Source organism: Arctopsyche grandis, chromosome 10, assembly GCF_051622035.1.
Source record: "Arctopsyche grandis isolate Sample6627 chromosome 10, ASM5162203v2, whole genome shotgun sequence".
Lineage (NCBI taxonomy): Eukaryota > Metazoa > Arthropoda > Insecta > Trichoptera > Hydropsychidae > Arctopsyche > Arctopsyche grandis.
Genome location: NC_135364.1, coordinates 9,645,576 through 9,668,232, shown reverse-complemented (window position 1 = coordinate 9,668,232; position 22,657 = coordinate 9,645,576). Strand labels below are relative to the sequence as shown.

Sequence of the window (22,657 nt, the reverse complement as noted above, 5' to 3'; positions counted from 1 at the left end):
TTACTTTTTGCAATAAATTATAATCTTACAAACACGTAAAAATGTTTGATCTACCCTGCAAATAAGCGTAAAACAAACGTAACAAATAAGCGTACGAAAATTGTACTCACTATATCACAAAAACTTATGTTAATTGAGAGATTCGAAGAAAATAGAATATTAAACCGTTGTCGTGATATACATAAGTAAAACAAAAAAAAATAAGTTGGATGCGTTCACAAGAGGTTGTGATAGCATTGCATGTCCTTCCAAACGAAATAGTATGAAAATGTTATTATATAAAGATTTAGAAAAGGGAAAAAAGCTAGATCATTGAAAAGGACTGAAATAAAAAATCTTCCTGTTGATTACTATAACCAAAAAAATACATGTATGGATAGAGATATTCGAAGATTGGTTCAAAACTAAATGGGTTCCTGAAATGAGAATTTTTAAGAAGTAAAGTATATATTGTTTCCAAAATATATATATATGTATATAAGGTATATATATATATATATATATATATGAAATATAAAAAATACATTTATCAATTACACCAATTAACTTTTTACCGTGTTTCAGTACATATTTCACACCTAAATTTATTAATATATCTTTGGGTAAATATTCCTTCTCATCCGAATGAAACTATGTATATTAAAAATACACAACGGTCTTACGATAGCTGAAATTTTACCGCCTAATATTACAAGTGTAATTCAACCATCATATCATCAATGAAACGGTTTTACCCTGCTGGTCTTCTAAAAACTCTCACCGAGGAAGATGACGACTTGATCAATTTCCGTGAAAATAATTGTGTATTGGATGTTGTACCTACACGGAATAGCAAAATCTTGGTCGGAAGTAAAACCAAAAGCACTGATTCGATCATGGAGAAAGATTCTTACTAACGTGGAAATAGATTCATCGGCTTGTGAAGGGATCGAGGCAAGTGATATACATATGTATTTGAAATATGCAGATTATATAATGGAAAATTTTAAATACTTCATCGAGGAGTGGATTGATTGCGATTTAAACGATCCAGGTTTTCAATGCTCGTATGTCTTGTCACTGCAATAATAGAAACGGTATCAAAAATTGATACTTTGGATTATCCGTGTTTTTCATTTATCTAGCCTGGATAATCTTACCGTACTTACTTTTTATTTATATCTATTGCATCACCAATAATTCAATAAATTGGGTTACATGTCATTTTATATTCTGAAAATCGCTTTTTTTTTTACCAACAATTTTATACATATGTTGGCAAGAAAAGTCAAGCTTACTAAAATCGTTCAAGCCAGAGTTGGAATCGGTAAATTTTGAAGCGACTCCAAAGCCCTGGTAAAAACGAGTGTTTTAAAAGAGGTTTGAACTAGGGATCCCAAATATTCGTCGACTTTTACTATTCGAATATCGAATAGTAAATCAAGAGCTATTCGAATATATACATACATATGTACCAAGCATAAATTTGAATGAATCGTCTTATCATAGTTGCCATTGAATTTTTACAGCCAATAATAATTTCAATTTTTTATCTTCTTTTTTCATTATGATTTCTTGTGAAAATGTATATTTCGCCGGTGACTTCTTAAATATTCGTATTATTTTTCTGATGTTTTCTAAAATTTCGTAGAGATTATTATCGATCGAAAAGTGATTTTCTTCAAACATTTCCGTAATTAACGAATAAAAATCCGTTTCTTCACATGTAGACATTTCATCTTCTTCGTTATCTTCATTTTTATCACAATTATTATTATCCCCATTATATATATTTCATTTTCTTGATAATCGGCTTCTTCGTCATCACTCTTTTCATGTTGATTTTGTGTATTTAGTTTATAAAAAAATATATACACGAATAATATTCGAATAGTTGATGAAATATTCAAATAACGAATGGCTGAAATATCAGACGAATAATTCGAATGGGATCCCTAGTCGGAACACTAAAGGTTTTATTTTATCAGCGCCGACTATTTTTGACCAATTTAAGAATGAAGTTCAATCGTCAATGTGGCATATTTTGATTTGAAAATGACTCAAAATGGAGTTTTTTTTTTTTTATTCTGGTTTTATATTTATTTTGTGGTGTTTATTTAATTATACTTTCTGGATTATCATCAAATTTTAATTATTCAATAATTGGAAAATTTGAAAGACACTTCTATAAAACACCCCGAAACAATTGATATGGGGGTATTAAATTGAAAAGCCAATATTTTCTGTAATAATTTCATACATATAAAAATAATCACTTAATTATTTACATAAAATTTCGATAAAAATTTGACAAGACATTGTCAAAAACATAAAATATATATATGTACATATAAATAGTGCAAAGATATAAACAATAAACTATTCAGAATCAGAATCAGAATCAGAATCCTCATATTCCACTAATAGCTTTTCAGGCCAATCGATAACAGGATATAATGAACGATTCACGAGAATATAATTGTCCAAGGTGACACAATCGCCTCTCCCGATACATTCCAACATCCATGCAATGTTGATAGGAAATACTTTATGAAGAACACATAGATCTATAAAGATAAATGAACAAAATTTGAAAAAATTGTTAAAAAAAGTATAATTAATGTTCATATGTACATATATGTATATAGGAAAACTTGTATTACCCAAAAAACGGCTTTCCTGTGAATTGGCCTCATCTGTAATTACTATCGATATCTTTTTAGGATCCTTTATAGCTACTTCGGTTAGACTATTTACAACAGATCCACCAGCGAGCTGAATAATTTCCTAAAACAATGCATCAAAATTATTTAAAACCATGTTTAATATTGAAACAGTCCAAGCAAATCAAACATCAAGTTTATTAACCGCAGCTTGTTCAATAGGTACAATTGTGATCGGTGGTAATAGATAAAACGTCATATTATGGAATACTTTGACTTTAGACGTTCTTGATGCAAATGGTCCTCTTTTTCCTGAACTATCCAACACTTCGAATTCGCTCTGCAAAAGGATAAACATATATACCAATTTAAAAGAAATGATATATTTTTAATTTGCATACTGAATTCGAATAAATATTTACCTCTTCAGCGTGTGACTTTGTGTTTATACACTGTTCTGCCCATTTAAATGAAACAATCCAACATCCAGAAGCTACAGCTTGCATGTACTTCACTGATCTGAAAATGTGTGAAATACTAATAAAATGTATACTATTGTAATACAAGTAAAGAAAAAACATAAAAATATTGAGATATAACAAATAAAATAAGCATCTTGGTTAGTTATTTATAGGTGAATGTCACTTACGTTGTAGTTGGTCATTCAATTGCTTGAAGCAATCATTCAAGGCTTTAAAATTTGCTTGAAAGCCTTTGTCATAATGACAATATTGTTTTTTAAATCATTTGATTTCTCAAGTCTCCTTTAGAGACGCATAAACAATTCGATATATTTCAGATCTTTGAATCAAATTCATCGCCCGTCGGGCATTTCAAAAGTGATCTGTCTGTAATTGGGGAAATTAAGAATTGCTCCGTTCAAATACGAACGATTGTAGAGCAATCTTGCATTAATGATTACTATGATATAGTGGAAAAATACAATAAAACCCAAGGGTACAATTCATTTTAAAACACTTGGAAAGGCTGCATAGCCGATACAAGAAGAAACAAGCAGATGGAATTCAAGAATAAAGGGAGAAAAGAAGAACTACAAAAATCCATTATCATAAGTAATTTTTGAAAATGGTTTAGGTTATTAAAAGATTTGGTAAACTGTTCGGAGCTTTGAACAGCTATTTGAAAAGAAGGAATCTTCAATTACACCGAGCAACAAAAAATCACATTTTTTTACCAGAGTGGAGACTGAACAATCTTTACTAAGTTTAACCCGTTGAATTCGAATATAATAATATTTGTTGGTTTGTAAAAATTGCGCTCATATCTCACAAACAAGAGCAAACCAACAAAAATCATTTTCATATTCGAATTCATTGATTATTTCAATATCTTATTATTTGGTAGCAATTTAAGCTCGGAAGGTATCTTTGAAATTATTCTTTGCATCCTTTCAATACATAAGATTAGTATTATAACCCTTTGAATGCTGAACAACGCCGATCGGCGTTTTGCCAACAAGTTCATGAGCCCGAAATACGCGTTGTATTTTGAGTATATAAACAATAAACAAGAATACTAACCGCTAAGCCTTTCCAGGTAGCATTGAAAAAAAAAATGCATTGAACATGGGTCGTGTAATCCGTGTCAATGTTTATAAAGACTGGTTTACACCGGAATTCATGAATTTATAACCATAGCGGAATATCTCGATGGAAATCCCTAGCTGCCGAGTATTTTAGATTGTGAGCATTACATTTTAACAACAATGAAGAAGATGAGACTAATTTTGGAGAAATACATTCATTAATAAACTTTTTGTTTATTTTATATTGTTGCAAGATATATTATAGTCTAAGCACACCATTACAAAACTCGATATCCTCAGCGGTAGTGTTCTAGGATTTGTTTGGATTAGCTACAATTTTTATACCTGCTTTCTATTGGATTTCTAAATAATTCTAGTTGGAAATGTGGCGGGTTTTCAACAGAAAAAACGTCAGCACTCAAAGGGTTAAGCACAAAAACATGCTTCAATATAAATACACGATAGGTTAATTCAAATTGTACAAAGCCAAACTTGTCGATAATACGACTTTGAATTTTAAAAATAAAATTCAATGCAACAAACCTTGAAGAAATATTGTCTTGATCGACCTTGACAATCAAATGAGTCATATCCTTGGAAAACGTCTCTGTAAAATTCCAACCCATTGAAGTCGCTAAATTCATTATGCTGTTTTTCTGCTCTAGAGGGAGACAAGAACAAGCGATACATATATTCTTCGCCTGTATTCTATCGGATGACTTATTAACATTTGCAGTTGAAATCGGTGACGATTTTGTCCTAATCACATTTCCAAGCATCTTTTTTCGTATACCAGAGTCGTGATTCAACTTTGGTGCGACGGATTTACTAGATTTTGATTTATTCGATATTAATCGTTTTGAATTCCTGACAATGGGACCCTGGCGACCGTCTTCACAACTCTTATCAAAGGCTTGTTGCATGAAGTCATTCTCGCGTAGTGTTTTTGAATGTGTACTGTGACTTGAATTAGCTACAACGGTCACACATTGTTCCGCATCGATAGAAGTCTCAGTCTGTTCGACGATTTTCGAATAAGCTTCGGCTTTGTCGTATGATAGTGTCCTTTTTGCACGTGGTTGTAAAGGAGTTGATTGGTATGTAATATCTTTAAAAAAACTGGATATATTAGAAGGCGTATCCATATTATTATTTATTAATGTATCCACAGAAATGCTATTTGTGTTCTTGTTTAAATTGTTGACAGCTAGATTACAGACTGACGTCAAATCCATATCGGAATCACTTATCGATTTATTTGGAGCTATTTTTTCCAAATCTTCACACTGTGAAGTATTTCTGAGCCTTCTGGGTGTCGATTTCTTAGAATTTTTGAGTATACTTTTCTTGCCAATTTTCAACGAACTGTAAATCATTTTTAAATGTTAATGAATCAATCAAATAAATAAACAAAAATAGATTAACTAAAGCGTTATACTTATTTTTCTGTGGAGTATCTTCTACAACACTAACATTCGAGATTTGTGAGTTAGGTATTTTCTCAAGTTCTTCGGATAGATTTTTTGCAAGTGAAGGTGTGAGTTGCGTATTAGATTGAATTCTATCAAACTGCTGCAGCAGTTCATCGTTTGGCTTCTCTGTATCTTTAGGCGTAAAAATTTCAACGGAGGGAATTAAGTCTTCAGAATGAATTTTATCTTTAAATACGGAACTTTTTGTAGAGTTTAAGTCATCACCCATGTAAAACTTTACATCTTTTTTTAATGCTAGGAATTTTTCGTCAGCCTCGGACATTGGAATTGGCGTACTATCTTGCACAGTATTAAATTTTTTTATAATTCCATTTGAAACACACTCATTTTTATCACCGACGGATTCTTTGTTGCTCGATAACTGAGTTTCAGCTTGACTTTGGGATTCAAAATGGATTACCATGTCATTATTTACATGAATGATTGGTTCTAACTTGTTCCGTTTAGCAAGATTATTCACTTGTACGTCAAAACTGTCATCGGGACTTTTATCTGCTTTTCTAGGTCTTTTATTTGATTTTACACATTCATCTAAAAACAATAATTAAATGGTGAAATAAACGAATTCAAATAAAAATTGAATGTTCGAAGAAATAAATGATACACATATTTAATATATTCAGTAAAAACTCAATTAATCATTATATTATATATATAAAAACGGAAATCTGTGTGTGTGTGTATGTGTCCTAACGCTCGCCGAACATAATGAATGAATCGATAAATACATTTTTCATTGAGAGGACTTTGCCGCGACTCGAATCAGTCATCTCAAAATAGCCTCATATAGGTCTAAACTGAGCTAATGGTCACGAACATCACGCCAAATCCAATTTTTCATTTCACCTTTTTTTTAAACATTAATTGAAATATTCCTTCTTGCCATATAAAAATACGTAATTATAATAATTTTATTTAGCGAGGTTTTGAACCATTTTTTTTGGTTTTCATATAAAACAATTAAATATATATTTTTAATTGAAATTAATTTATATTTTGACGATGTTTGAAAAATAAAATTAATTCCAGGACGCCGAGTCGAACCTACCCCCTTGCGCCCAGAGCACTACACCACGTTCCCGATTGAAAAAATGCTCTAAATAACTTTAGTATTCAATCATATATAATCGGTGCGTAGTCGCAGTCTATCTTCGGCAGTCGTCAGCTATGATCGAGTGAATCGATTTCGATTTTCATTTCGTATTTAATTTCGATTTGATTTGATGTTTGATTTCAGCATGGGAAGTGTGGGGCGTACCACTTCATAATTTCTAATTCGTGTATCAATTCCTTTCCGAAACCAACTGTCTCGATTTCCCATCCTGGGGCAACAGCCCCAGTTCTAGATCCTGATTCCTTTTTCATTTCCGGTTTTAGATTCCTTTTTGTTTCGGATACGGACTCCATTTTCAGTTCCGGATACCGATCCCTGTTTCAGTTTCGATTCCCGATTTCTGTTTTAGTTCCGCTTCCGATTAATTATTACTATACGTATTGTAACTTTATTTTTTATCATTTATCAATTTGTTTCCGAAACCACCCATTGAAATTTCAACAGGCATAACTAGTGGGTGACCGTGAAAAAGTCGAAAATATTCGTTTATCATGCATACATATGAAAAACGGTTAGTATATATATCAGTGGCGTGCGGTAAAACTCTCTCTCCCCCTGTCGTACATCCTCACTTAATTTGCGCGAGCAGGATACAACAGGAACAGGCTTTTCCTCCCGTTTCTGCGCGCGCACATTAACAAGGCTGTATGACAAAAAAAAAAGAGATAATTTCACCGCATGCCACTGATATATATTATATATACATAGTACCGTTTACCAAACACTTCCGATATTTGCTTTTTCGACCGTTTCAAATTCGGTCCCGTGAGGTAGACCCAAAACTAGTATACATATAAAAGGATATATAACAGTGCAATTAACTTCATTTGTCCAATTTTTCAGATGTTCCATTATTTGGATTCACCTGGGCTCTATGTATACAGTTGATATAATCGTTAATAAGATTAATCTGGGCTCTATACGTTGATATAATACATTTATACAAACCTTGTTCTGGCTTAGTGCATGATGATCTGGTGGAACATGGCGCTGAGTAAAAGAATGGCACTCTTTTTTTTTTTTGGCACAGATTTTCAACAACGTTGTGTTTTTTAGCAAGTGCTCCAAAATAAACAAATCTAACAAAGGGTGTGTTTCTACTCTTTGTACGTACTTCTTCTAAAGCTAGTGTATCTTTCGATACGAAAATGACATCAGATAAAGATTCACTAGTGGTGACAGGCACCCCTTTACATTTATCACGTTTTTCTTCTAAAGATAGTTCATCTCTTGAGACGAATATTACATCTGGTAAGGAATTGCTAGCGGGAGGAGGTATGTTTTCAGTCTTTTCACATACTTTTTCTTCAACTAGTGGTTCCTCCGATATACATATTACATCTGCTAAAGAATCGGTAGTTGCAACAATTTGAAGATCGTCACTCTTAGTCGTATAGTTAAGATTAGAAATTGGTGGGGTATTTACATTTTCGATCACACGATGACTATCACTAGAATCGTTTAAATCAATATTGGGCGAGCCACTACTCTTTGTGTTAACTTCGACAGACACATTCAATTTTTTTGTCGTCTTTTTTCCAACTTTTTTTAACATCTTTTTAACTTTTCTAACTTGTCCCCACGAATTCTCTTTTTCTATCTTATGTTCATTTGAAATATCTTTGTCAGTGCATGATTTACGAGATACATTCGAATCGTTCGTTTTACATCCACATTTTCCTGCATCACTTTCAACTGATTTTTCTTTGTTGACATTAGTTAAATTTGATAGTGAATCATCTGAAACAAATTTATTTCCACTTAAATATAACCATGCACCAACTTTATTTATAGTTTTAAGCGTATTTGTATCACAAAGTGATGTAATTGCATCAATATGTTTATTACGAGGAGACATTTTGTCATATGTTTTTATATTGCGATATTTTATATCCTTTTCATAAAAACATTCATCATCGGAAGTACTTATTTTGTTTGGAGAATTTCCAAACTCTATTGCGTTTGAAGAATCTTCGACTTCTTCATTTGGAGTATTTCCAAACTCGACTTTGTTTGAAGAATTTTCTTCTTCTTCTTCATTTGGAGAATTTTCGTCTTCTAGTTCGTCTCGAGAATCTTCGACTTCTTCTTCATTTGAAGAATCTTCGGTTTCTTCGTTTGTTAGAACTAAAATAGATACAAATGCATTATTAAAAATTATATAAACAAACATTAATTTAGCAAGAATATTAAATATTTTGTTTTCAAACCATCAACTCCCATCACTTTTGAAATAGATTTTGCCATATTAGTAATAGCTGTCGTTAGTCTTTTAGATTGCTCGTCCGGATATAAATTGCCTCGACATTCGAAGTCACATATGCCACATCTCCAGTCATGTCTTCTCCAGCAGATTGCACAAGCAATATGACCACATAAACTTTTTTGAGGTCTCCGGTATAAGTTAAAACTGAAATCAGAAAAAAATCCAAATGTATATTTCATTCAAATATTATTAATATAAAAACAAAAAAATCACCAAAAATTTTTGAAATCAATTCCATGCATATAAAATTTGTGATATAATTTGATAAGCACACATTTTTAGCCCATTCAGCATTTCGTCAAATTCATTGTAATTGGCCAGTGGTTCTTAACTGGTGCATCAATGCACTTATTCATAACTGCAAAGAACTTACCGAGCATTTGACAGGACAAAAAGTTTTCGATTTTATTTCTTCATATTTAGAACAATTTAAAATATCATGGAAGTTATGTGTAGGAATTTGTACGGATGGTGCTCCATCAATGGTAAGTTCATTTAAAGGATTTGTTACCCTTGCAAAGACAACAAACCCTAATATTATATCTATGCACTGTTTTTTACATGGAGAATCTCTATAATTTCGAAAAAATTACCAACAGCAACAAAACCTGTACTCCACGTTGTATATATGGTAAATTTCATCAAATCGAGACCTTTAAAAATACACAATTTTAAAAACTTTCCATTTCTATGGAAGCTAAGTATGAATGTCTGCTGTTTCACAAGTCAGGTGGTTATCTACAGGTAAATTTTTGTGCCGATTCATAAAACTTAAAAATGAATTGTGAATATTTTTCCGAAATTAATGTATGAATGATTTTGTAAAATAACTTCAGAACGATGATTGGTGTGTTAAAATGGCATATTCAACATATATTTTTAATTACTTAAATAACGGTAACACAAGCTTTCAAGGAAAGAACGAAAATTTTTTGACATCCACTGAAAAATTGACAGGATTTCGGAGAAAAATCTCTGAAAAATCTGAGGAAAAATTTGAGGGAATTATTTCCGCTGTAACAGAACATTTAACTTTATTGCAAGAAAAGATTGCACATTATTTTCCTTCCTTAAATATAGAAAATTATGACTGGATCCATTTGCTACGATTGATGCACTGAGTTGTGGATTTTCGTACCCAGAAGAAGAAGAATTGGTCTTCCTGTGGACGGATCGTACTCTAAAAATTAGGACTATGGAGGAATTTTGGATTTCTGTCCAAGGTTATAAATAAAAAGTAGACACATTCAGTGTATGAATTTCATACACAAATAAATCTATGCGAAAAATGAGAGTAAAATTGAGAATTAAAATAAAATATGAGACAGATGAAACAATCTGATTTAACTACAAAACGTCTAAACACATGCAATTCGACGATTTTATTTATAATTTAATTTAAAACCATGATTTTTTATAAATAAATTATTAAATTTAAATGTATTAGTTGATTTACTTTGAAAAAATTGTTGACTCTTAGTTGACACACCGTAAAACTATTAATTAAAGAAAATAATGAAAAAGAATCGGAGTCGGTTGATTTTTTACAGCTCCGACTCCCTGCTTAAAACATCAATTAATCAATAAAATGTTAACAATATATAATTTTATATACACAACGCTTAAATTAGATAGAATAAACTTTTGGATTATGAGGAAGCTCATGCAAATAGAGGTAGGTGGGGAGCTCGGCAAAAAGTCCTGGCTTGGGCGCCCACTTAATGATATATGGGCCATGTAGTGTTAAAATTTTTTTTTGAGTGGATTGGATCATGGTGTTGACAATGTATGAAGGCTTGGAAAAATTATAAAACATTTTCTTTAGTTGGGACAGTTCATAGTATCAGTTGACATAGTGATATACATAGGTACGTATCATTTCAATGTAAAGTCAACAGTATAACAGAATAAAAAGATGGGGCGTGATAGTATAGTGAAATAAAGTAAAAAAGTGTGAACGCAGCGAAACCAGAAGCGACGTGTGGAAAGTGTGAAATGTATCATAGAGTTGGATAGTATTTATGAAACAAGTGTGTTGGAGTTACCAGGCTCGGCAACGCGCTACGTCGACGATGGAGCGGAACTGTTGCTCCAATTTGGGCCACAGATTCCTGGTTTCCTCCATGTTCGTGTTCACGTGCACTGGAACCAATTGGCCGAACGAACCGCAACCCGATCCTATGCCATGCCGCGCCACAACGCCACTGACAGAGCTCGGCCCTTTGCCGCCTTCGTGCTACTGCTTTTGGCCATAGCACTAACGCAATCGGCATATTGCAAAAAAAAAAACCTTGTCAACATTTTATTTGTTTACGTAAGCGGTATTCAACCAATGGCCCTGCTTATTTATAAAACGGAATCGTTTAATTTTTATATTTGACTAACTGAACCCGGCATGCTTTGCAATGCCACAATAAGGGCGCGAACACACAGCGCGGGATGTGGGATGTTGTACGTGGGACGTTTTTTTTAGATAGTTATAAAAAAAAATATATATAAAAAATTGGTCTCCGTCATGGGCCCGAATGTGAAACGCCCGAAAACGCAAATATCGGAAGGCAAAGATCGAAAATCTAAAGATCTTAAGTCGAAAGATCAAAAAAAAAGGGTGCATGGTAAATGGTACATACTCACTTAATTTGCGCGAGCAGGATACAACATGAACAAGAGGAACAGGCTTTTCCTCCCGTATTAAGGTCTGTTCATACCTAGTCAGCACGTACCGACTTCAGCAGGTATCCGGCCGTACGAAAGGTATTCTTTGGTACATTTTGTATGGGTATATTCATACCAACCGTCACGTTTACGCCACGGCAGGTTTACAGCAGTACCCGACATTTCCTGTTCATACCTTACAGCAACATCCGTCAACGTATCGTATCCGTTTTTTTGGCCATCGTGGATATATACACGCGAATTACGTGCCATGATTCTGCCGCTTTGCTGTTTTGGACCAATTATTGATAGTGACAGTTGACAGCTGTTCAATCTTTCGACATGGTTTTGGCGCAAATATTTAAAAATTTTTTTAATTTTTTACGGAAATATTTAAAAAAATTTTGTCTATCATCCACAAGCTCCTTATACAGTGTCCAAAACTCTCCTTCGGTTTTTCTATTTTTTAATATGGGATGCACATCAAAACGCCTCCGTGCTTTTTTATTGCCTTCTTGAGCTTCTTCTTCCAACAACAGCGCGATTATACACAAATTTTCGTTCGATAAACGTCGAAACATTTTTGCTGACTTGTATTCTGACGGGTAGCTACGAATGCACGTGTATGCATTCATATTGCAAGTACTCGACAATACGACGTAAGCAATATTGCGCCGTATCGTCATGGCCTCTAATGTATAAGTAAGCCGATTTTGCCTTGCACTCGGCCAAATTGCTGTAAACGTGACGTGACCGCGACGTGTAGGTAGATATGAATAGGAATGTAATAAAATGACATATTTGAAACGGAGTCGTGCAGTGCTGAAGCCGTGCAGTGCTGTTAAGTATGAACAGACCTTTAATGTGCGCGCGCAGAATACAGGAGGAAAAGCCTGTTTCTCTTGATCCTGTTGTATCCTGCTCGCGCAAATTATGTGAGTATGTACCGTTTACCATGCACCCTTTTTTATGTTTCGATTTAAGATCTTTCAATTTTCGATCTTTGCCTTCCGATATTTGCGTTTTCGGGCGTTTCACATTCGGGCCCGTGAGATAGACCCATAAAAAATGTGGCATACCTGGCACGTATACTACGTCTGGCCGGCTGGCCGAATGACCGGTACGCCCCGCCTCTTTAGACCTTTTTCGGTCAAATTCTATGGTTTTATTTATCTGTAGGGATATAGCACGACTTGTACAATACGAAACTAGGTCGATGATATCACTTATTTCCCTCATCGAACTTAATCTGTACAAATGACATCATCACGTCCTGTTCTCGTACACGAAAGTCAGCCTTAGCCGAAATACTTCGTCCAGCTTACCCATAAAGGCGATTCGACTCGCTCCAGATATGCAATCACGAGTACACGGGAAATCTAAAGGAGCTACGCAACTACGCATCAAACATAGAACACAACAGAATACCTCCACCCCGTTGGAATCTTCCAGAACGTGATCTCACCAGCCCAGCTACACGTTGCTCAAGCAACACCTCTATAAACCAGCGCATCGTCCCCAGATGCCAGTGAGCTTCAAGAACTCGACCTGGCTCGTTCCAGCAAATCCCCTACCTAATTCGCTGTACATACAAATACACCTGTATTAATCGAGTAATAAAGATCCTCTTCAAAACTCAACTGAATTTCCATAGGCCAAGAAACGGTCTAAATCTTTAACCCGCCCTATATATCCTTCCTTGACAGTGATCGATAACGGATTTAAGAAATATAGGAGAACTTGTCGACGTACCACATACCGCATACCACGCTGTGTGATTCCGCCCTAACGCATGCAATTCCCGTTCCCGTTCTTGTGAACACGTTGGTCGCGACGCGAAAACATTTGAAATTATAGCGTTGCAATGACCCTCATTCCCGTTTTTTTTCACAGCAATCTTCCCGGACATGCATACAATAAATTCTGTAAGTTTCATTGTAATCGATTCAGTAGTTTAGGAGCCTATTCAAGATACACAGACAGATAGACATTCTTATATGTATATATGTACATATGTTTAGATTTGTTTTTTAATATGTAGCTTCTTATTATTCATTTATAATGTTGTAGGAATCTCGTCATCGTCATCGTCATCGAAACATTCGAGAATATTCCACAACAACAAACCACATTCCTTGCAGAACTCACCACACGTACACAACACGTGCACTTCTTGGAATCAATCGCCAGTTCCTTCGAGAATGTTCCACCCCTCACACTCGAGCGGAACGAAACCCAGACGACGCACACCTGCAGCCATTATATTAAACTCAAGCGGAACGGTGCCAAATCCAACTCAAGCGGAACGGTGCCAAATCCTTCGAGAATGTTCCACCCCTCACACTCGAGCGGAACGAAACCCAGACGACGCACACCTGCAGCCATTATATTAAACTCAAGCGGAACGCCCCTACCAGTCGAGCGGAACCAAAACGGTCGAAACACGCCGCCGCCAATAGTAAATATTCAGTTTTTAATAGTAAATATGCAATTTAATAGTAAATATTCATTTTTTTTTATTAAATTTATTTGAATCGAAAAAATATAATATTCAACCAATTGAATTGTAGTAATAGAACCTTTGTTTTGTTTAGGAAGTTCCCAATCAAAGATACTTACATATATACATACTTACATACAAAGTCTCTTTCGAAATTATATATTACTAGCTGTATTACCCGGCTTCGCTCAGTGTTTATAATATAAACCGCTTAATCATGACTAAGCTAATAGCAAACATTAAATTTAAAAAAAAAATAAAAAAATAAAAAATAAATAAAAAAAAAATAAAAAAAAAATCAAAAAAAAATCAAAAAAAAAATTTAAAAAAAATCAAATTTTTTTTTTTGCCTTCTAGGGCTTCGCCCCTCCACGCCCCCATTAGCAATTGACGTTGAGGGCTTCGCCCCCATGATCAGTTGCCTTTTAAGGCTTCGCCCCTCCGCGCCCCCATGATTAAATGCCGTCTAGGGCTTCGCCCCCTTAGTTAATGCCTTTTAGGGCTTCGCCCCTCCACGTCCCCATGGCTAATTGCCATCTAGGGCTTCGCCCCCCTTAGTAAATGCCTATTAGGGCTTCGCCCCTCCGCGCCCCCATGATTAAATGCCGTCTAGGGCTTCGCCCCCATGATCAGTTTCCGATAAATGCTTCGCCCCTCCACGTCCCCATGGTTAATTGCCGTCTAGGGCTTCGCCTCCCTTAGTAAATGCCTATTAGGGCTTCGCCCCTCCGCGCCCCCATGATTAAATTCCGTTTAGGGCTTCGCCTCCCTTAATTAATGCCTTTTAGGGCTTCGCCCCTCCGCGCCCCCATGATTAAATGCAGTCTAGGGCTTCGCCCCCACGTTCAGTTGCCTTTTAGGGCTTCGCCCCTCCACGTCCCCATGGTTAATTGCCGTCTAGGGCTTCGCCCCCATGATCAGTTGCCTTTTAGGGCCTCGTCCCACCACGCCCCCATTATTAAATGCCGTTTAGGGCTTCGCCCCCTTAGCTAATGCCTTTTAGGGCTTCGCCCCTCCGCGCCCCCATGATTAAATGCCGTCTAAGGCTTCGCCCCCATGATCAGTTGCCTTTTAGGGCTTCGCCCCTCCGCGCCCCCATGATTAATTGCCGTCTAGGGCTTTGCCCCCCTTAGTTAATGCCTATTAGGGCTTGCGCCCCATGAGGCTGGGCCCCCCGGGCCCCCTTCGGGGCCCCACGGGGCTGCGCCCCTTGTGGCGCCCCCTTTTGAGCCCCATGGGGCTGCGCCCCATGAGGCTGGGCCCCCCGGGCCCCCATTCGGGGCCCCACGGGGCTGCGCCCCTTGTGGCGCCCCCTTTTGAGCCCCATGGGGCTGCGCCCCATGAGGCTGGGCCCCACGGGGCTGCGTCCCTTGTGGCGCCCCCTTTTGAGCCCCATGGGGCTGCGCCCCATGAGGCTGGGCCCCACGGGGCTGCGTCCCTTGTGGCGCCCCCTTTTGAGCCCCATGGGGCTGCGCCCCATGAGGCTGGGCCCCACGGGGCTGCGTCCCTTGTGGCGCCCCCTTTTGAGCCCCATGGGGCTGCGCCCCATGAGGCTGGGCCCCCCGGGCCCCCTTCGGGGCCCCACCCCTTGTGGCGCCCCCTTTTGAGCCCCATGGGGCTGCGCCCCATGAGGCTGGGCCCCCCGGGCCCCCTTCGGGGCCCCACGGGGCTGCGCCCCTTGTGGCGCCCCTGGCGGGACCCCATGAAGCTACTCGCCTTGCGCCCCCGCGGGGGTGAATCCATTGAAACGAAAAAAACAAATCGGCGCCCATGGATCGAAAAAAAAAAAAATCGAATCACGTGTTCGATGACGTCACCGATCTACGGACGATGACGACGACGACGACCAAGGATACATATTTACATACATACAAAGTCTCTTTCCAAATTATAGATTAGATTACTAGGGTTGTCAGCAGTGGTGGATCCAGGAAATTTGCAGGGTAGGGGCCATTTCTAATTTTTAATACACACATTTTTTTTATAATAAGCAGTTATATTATTAATTTTCTAGTGTTGTACCCGATGAAATATCATCGCATGGGTGTTAGCCAATTAAGCTATTAAATAAAATATGTAAAATTAAAAGAAATGTGTCGATCCCGTGTTCGATCCGAATTTTTTTCAAATACCTTTTAAATATTTTTCATTTAATGTTTATATTTAATTGTTTAATATGAAAAAAGGTAAAAACCACCTACCTACCTACCTACATCATCATCATCATCATTTACAGCCATTCGCCATCCACTGCTGGATGAAGGCCTCTCCAACACGCTTCCACTCGTCTCTGTTTTGCGCAACACTCATCCATCTCATTCCGCACATTTTCCTAATTTCGTTCACCCATCTTCCTTGCGGTCTTCCTTTTACTCTTTTGCCTTCTCTCGGGTACCATTCAAGCACTTCTTTTGTCCACCTTTCGTCCATCCTCCTAGCTACGTGACCCGCCCATTGCCATTTCAATCTCTTCACTCTATCCACTATGTCCACTACCCTTGTCATATTTCTCACCCACGTGTTCCGCTTCCTGTCTTTCCTCGTTATGCCAAGCATACAGCGTTCCATACTTCTTTGAGTGCATTGGATTTTATTTAGCATCTTGGCGTTCAGTGTCCAAGTTTCACATCCATACGTCATCACTGGCAAAACGCATTGATCAAAGATCCTATTCTTCAGGCAGAGTGGCATTTTTGATTTAAAAACAGCATTCATCCGTCCAAATGCACTCCACCCTAATTTCATACGTCTCTTTATCTCTTCATTTTTACTACCAGAAATGTCAATTATTTGACCTAAATATAAATAATTATTTACTACTTCTACTGGTTTATCATCTAAGGGGATGCTATCAGGCATGCAATAACTATTGAACATTAGTTTAGTCTTATCTACGTTAATTTTTAATCCTACTTTTCTACTTTCCCTGTCCAGCTGTGTTAGTCTGATAAGTAGGTCAGCTGAATCACGAGCTACTAAAACTATATCGTCTGCGAACCGAAGGTGACTCAAAAAGCGACCATTGATGCTTACTCCGGCTGTATCCCAATCCAATTTCCTGAAAACTCCCTCAAGCACCGCATTGAATAACTTGGGCGAGATTGTATCTCCTTGTCTTACTCCTTTTCCTATGCTAAATCTATCTGTACCTGAAAAAATTTTAACCGAAGCTGTGGCATTCTTATATATTGCAGCTAACAGTCCCACATAGGGTTCCGGCACTCCCTGTGTTTTTAGAGCGTTAAGTACTGCATTATGACTAACTGTATCGAAGGCTTTCTCATAATCGACGAAACCTAGGCACAATGGCCGTTGATATTCGTTGGCGCGCTCGATTAGTTTGCCAACTACTTGGAGGTGGTCCATTGTGCTGAAATTTGCCCTAAACCCTGCCTGCTCTATAGGTTGGTTCTCGTCGAGGATATTCTTCAGCCTTTCTGTAATAACCTTCGTGAAGAGCTTGTAGACCGCTGAAAGTAGACTAATGGGTCGGTAGTTCTTGATATCGCTTTTGTCGCCTTTTTTGTGTATTAAAATGAAAGTTGCGTTATTCCATCCTTCTGGTATAGCTTGGTTCTGGATGCATTTGCTGAAAAGCCTAGCTAAGATATTAATTAGGGGGGGGCCGCCACATTTTAGTAAGTCAATGGGAATATTATCTTCCCCTGGGGTTTTACCGTTCTTTGCAGTTTTTAGCGCGGCCTCTACTTCGCTAGGCAATACTGCAGGAACCCTTTGGCCGTGTGTCGATTCCAGAGCGGGGAATTGGCCGTTGTCGTTCTCGTATAGTTTTGCATAGAACGTGTAAACTCTGTCTATGATTTCTTCTCTATTCCTAATTATTACTCCGCTCTTTGATCTGATTGCGATCATTTGGTTTTTGCCTAAGAAAAGATCCTGTTTGCACTTTTTCAGGCTACGGTTATTCTTAATGGTATTTTCTATTAGCTTGCTGTTAAAATCCCTGACATCCCTGACTATTCTCTTTTTAATTTCCTTTTTTTCTAGATTGTATTCTTGCTTATTATTATCCCTATCTAAATTCCTTTTATGCTTAATTAGGTTTTTTGTTTCCGCTGAAATTTTGCTTAATTTAATCTGTTTCCTGAATCCACCTAATTTCTTACCTGTTGAGGTTAGAACCGAACTAATTACAGTGTTCAATTCCTCGATGTCTGCTTCTGGGTTTAATTTCCCGTATCGATTTCCAAGTTCGAGTTCGAATTCCTTTTTCCTAGACCTTAGTTGAGCGAAATCTGGAGAGTTACTGCATCCTTTTATTAATTTCCTACGTTCGCAATTTATATTAATGGCCATCTTGGCACGGACTAATCTGTGATCGCTACCTATATCTACTTTACTTAAAACACTAACGTCTTTAACGGAGTGCAGGGCATTTGTTAGGATGAAATCGATCTCGTTTCTGTCTCCTTTAGGACTCTCCCAAGTCCACTTATTGTTGGTGTTTTTCCTGAAAAATGAATTAGTGATAAAGAGCCTGTTGTGTTCTGCGAATTCTATGAGGCAATCGCCTCTGTCGTTTCTTTGGCCGGTACCAAAATTGCCTACTGCTCTTTCTGTATTTGCCTTTTGTCCTATTTTTGCGTTAAAGTCGCCCATGATTATTTTAAAGTGGTGACGGCTATTATCGTATGCGTCCTGTATTTTTTCGTAGAAGTCTTCTATTTCCTCGTCTGGGTGGCTAGATGTGGGGGCGTACACTTGGAAGATTTGACAAGTGTACCTGCTCGAGATTCTTAATACTATATAGCATATACGTTCCGATATGTCGCTTATTTCTATAATATTTCTTTCTATTCTCTTATTGATAAGAAACCCTACTCCTCCTATTCTACCATTTGGTAGCCCTCTCCAGTAGAGACAGTTACCACTTTTTAGGATTATTTGGTTTTGCTGTTTTCGTCTTACTTCACTAAGTCCTACTATATCCCATTTGATATTTTCTAATTCATTCTCTAATGCAAGCACACTTCCTTCACTCGATAACGTTCTTACATTGTACGTGGCTAAATACAGGTTTCTATTAGCTAAGCTATCATCCATCGTCACTCTTACCTTGTTGGAGGTTTGGATATTATTTTTCTCGCATTTATCCAAGATGTGTTGAGAAAAAGGCGGTACTTGAGAGAGATTTCCATTCAAGGAGTAAGTTCTTACCGCCATAGACTCTTCTCTGTGGTCAGCTTTGACAGATAGTCATCCTAGGTATCACTTGGATCACTTATGAGTTATTACATGCCATTTAACAGGGTTACTTTGTAAGTGAAAGTAGTTAGTTATGATAATAATAGATTAGCAATTGTTATACTACTTTTTTACAGATCTTTATCGTGAGACGCCTCTTTGGAGACAACGGATTTATATATGTGAGTGCGGTTTGCAATTTAATATTTTAATAATAACTTTAGTAAAGAATATAAAATTACACGAATTACTTTAATATAATTTAAATATGAAAAAGAACTGATAGACAGTTGGGAAACACCGTTTCTGTTTGCTATTATTCTATTAAGTAAAGTTCGTTAAAGATTTTTGGCTGGAAGCAATTATGTGGAAGATTTATTGCTTCTGTGGGACCGACTTGACTGACGAAGGATCCTTTTTTTGTATTCAGGTAAGGAGATGTATCTCGTTCGTATATTCTTTTGCTCAGATTTGACACAAAAATTAGCACAAAATTTTTCGAAATAACTGATATAAAACCGCTTTTTACGACCGATTTGCTGTTTATTTTTACACTTAAATTATACTAGGATGCAATTAGTAAAATAAGTGATTAGATGGTTAAGTTTTTAGATTAAATTTCGTGCAATAGCCGGGTTTAAGCGAGTAATAGCGGGAAGAACGCAGAAGCACGTCTTCCCCGCATGACACGAAAGACCGAACTCATATATATATATATATATATATATATATATATATATATATATATATATATATATATATATTATTTCCCTTCGTGCAGTCGTGAAAATGTTGTATATTTTCAAAATTGTTTTAAATCTAGTTCCCGGGATTCGAGATAAGAATTCCCGGAACACGGGACAACAAAAATTCCGTGAATTCCCGGGAATGTCTGTTCCGGGTCGACCCGGGTCAGAAACCCTACTCACTTCACGCTGGGGCAGTGGCGGGCTCTCGCCCCTAGTGGTCATCCCATACAAACTCTATGAGAAATGCATTCCGCAGCTTGTGGCTGCGGAATGCATTTCGACAGTGTGCGACAGGCCTAATAGTCGTTTCGATTTGATATACGTAAGTACGTAACACAGCGGTTTCCAAACTTTATGCTACTACGCCTCCCTAAAAAATATTTTTTTTTCCGCGCCTCCCTACCTTTTATTTTTTAATAGATATAATAATATAGACACGTTTTAAATAATAAACCTTTATTTAAAAATAAAATACTGAACTCTACAATAGACAGAATAATAAAAAGGTTTTGCTATAACATAAATTTATACGAACACGTACATATATTTATTTTTATATTAAATTACTAATTAAACTACATCTAACACATCAAAATTGAATGCGAAGGATGTTGTTGTTTATTGGCACAAAGTTTATCAAATCTTGGGGGCAATATGGAGAGTGCCACTCGTAACTCCTTTTCGACTATTAACCTGGCTCGATATTTGGTTTTCATTGCAGATAGTGCCGAAAAGCCCGTCTCGCATAAATAAGACGTTACGAACGGTAGCAGCACTTGCATTTCTTTGCAATACAAAGATTCATACTCTCCACTAAGATTCATCCAAAATTTAATTATGGTTTCATTTTGAAACTTTTGTTTTAGTGAGCTATCGCATGATAATTCTATCAATTTTTATTTTTCGATGGTTGTCAGCTCGAATTCGGCTTCTTCATTGTAGTTAAATGGATTCTGTATCCACAAAAACTTTGAAAAATCAAGGTCTTTGAAATAATTGGAAAAATGCAGCACTAAAACATCCAAGTGGTCGGTAAAAATATTTTTACTTGCTTCAATATTGGCTGTGGCCCAGAAATCTTTGGGAAGTGAAAACCTATCCAACCCATTCTTTTGTAAATTTTATTTCCATGTGCCTCTTCATGATGGTTTTCTTCGAGAAAGGTTGCTATTTCTTCTTTGAGTTCAAACACCCTTTAGAATCATTTTTGCACGAGATAGCCAGCGAACTTCACAATAATACAAAAGTGAGGTATAATTGGCTTCCATATCAGCACACAGCTTTGCAAACAGCTTTGCTCTCAAAGGACTATTCTTAATGTAGTTTATAATTTTTATAACTTTTGTAAAAATGCTGTTCAGTTCCTCGCTCATATTTTTTGACAATAAAGCTACTCTGAGAATCATACAGTGTGTCCAGATAGCATGTGGTGCTTTCTTTTTGATCAATGCTTTAAGACCTGCTTTGTGTCCGGACATTGAGTGAGCTCCGTCGGTACACAGTCCAATTATTATTTTTTGTCGTTCACAACGCAATTATTTCACTTTATGTCGTTTTCTTCAACAAAACTGTCTATTATATTAAAAATTTCAATGGATGTGGTCTTCCCAAGAATGTGTTTGCAAAATAATATATCTTCTAATATATTATTATCCGCGACATATCGAACATATGCAATTAAATGGGCATCTTTAGCTAAATCAGAGCGTTTGCAAAGGCGCAATTTTTAAAATCTTCTTCTCCGGATAATTTTTAATAGGAATTAAATGTATATATAAAAATGAAAGAAAAATAAAAATAAACATTCATGCATTGAATTTTTACTGTTAAGCTACGATATGAAGCTTTATTTATTTGTAGATATTATGGTATGAAAACTATTTTTTTTATTAAAAAGTTTTGGCGCCTCCCCTGGCAATAGTCCGCGCCTCCCCTGGGAGGCGCGCCTCCCAGTTTGGAAACCGCTGACGTAACAGCTAAAACAATGCCAACAAAACGTACGAATATAATAACAAAAGAAAAAAACTTCTATATATACTGTTTGCCTCTAGTGTAGGGTTGCCATAATTGTCGGACCATAGACGGGGACACCCCCCCCCTGCATTTTTTGATAGTTTAATTATAAGAAATAGAATCATGTTTAATTTAATTTAATTTTACTCATTCTCTCTTGTCTTCATTCTTCCCCAACTTCTTGAACTTGATGTTCATTGCTCATCGTTGCCCAATCATACTTTTCTGAAGATTTTTTTTGCTTTTTGAAGGAGTTCCTTTTTCCTCTTTACATAATTATAAAATTCGATGCATGACATTTTATAATTGAAAACGCACTGAATTATGCTTTCTACTGTGTCAATTGAAAGCTTATTTCGTTCATCTGTTCACTGAGTATTAATTAAGGAAAATACACGCTCAACGTGTGCATTATGTTCTGGGATATCGTAAAGGTATTGGCACAATTTCAGTAGGTTAGTTTTTCTTTCTGTT

At 36.6% G+C, this 22,657-nt stretch overlaps 1 protein-coding gene across 1 annotated transcript; it reads right to left on the bottom strand.

Moving 5' to 3' along the window:
* Positions 1 to 2,085: 2,085 nt before the first annotated feature.
* LOC143917686 (uncharacterized) lies at positions 2,086 to 20,392 on the bottom strand. The gene is made up of 12 exons (XM_077439266.1): positions 20,351 to 20,392; positions 12,755 to 12,889; positions 11,107 to 11,297; positions 9,006 to 9,205; positions 8,722 to 8,922; positions 7,744 to 8,535; positions 5,627 to 6,212; positions 4,732 to 5,553; positions 3,065 to 3,161; positions 2,848 to 2,982; positions 2,643 to 2,766; positions 2,086 to 2,546 (listed from the first exon to the last, which is right to left on the bottom strand). Exons 1-12 carry the CDS (start codon positions 20,390 to 20,392, stop codon positions 2,359 to 2,361), a joined length of 3,513 nt encoding a protein of 1,170 aa, XP_077295392.1. The 3' UTR covers positions 2,086 to 2,358.
* Between the last annotated feature and the right edge of the window lie 2,265 nt (positions 20,393 to 22,657).

What these genes read in the sequence shown, in the direction of transcription:
- LOC143917686 (XM_077439266.1), bottom strand. Translation starts at nt 20,392, where the DNA reads ATGACCACTAGGGGCGAGAGCCCGCCACTGCCCCAGCGTGAA. An exon ending in AAATTCTCCAAACAAAATAA is followed by an intron (nt 8,536 to 8,721) that starts GTACTTCCGATG and finishes AATTTGTTTCAG; the next exon opens with ATGATTCACTATCAAATTTA. An exon ending in ATGCACTAAGCCAGAACAAG is followed by an intron (nt 6,213 to 7,743) that starts GTTTGTATAAAT and finishes TATTGTTTTTAG; the next exon opens with ATGAATGTGTAAAATCAAAT.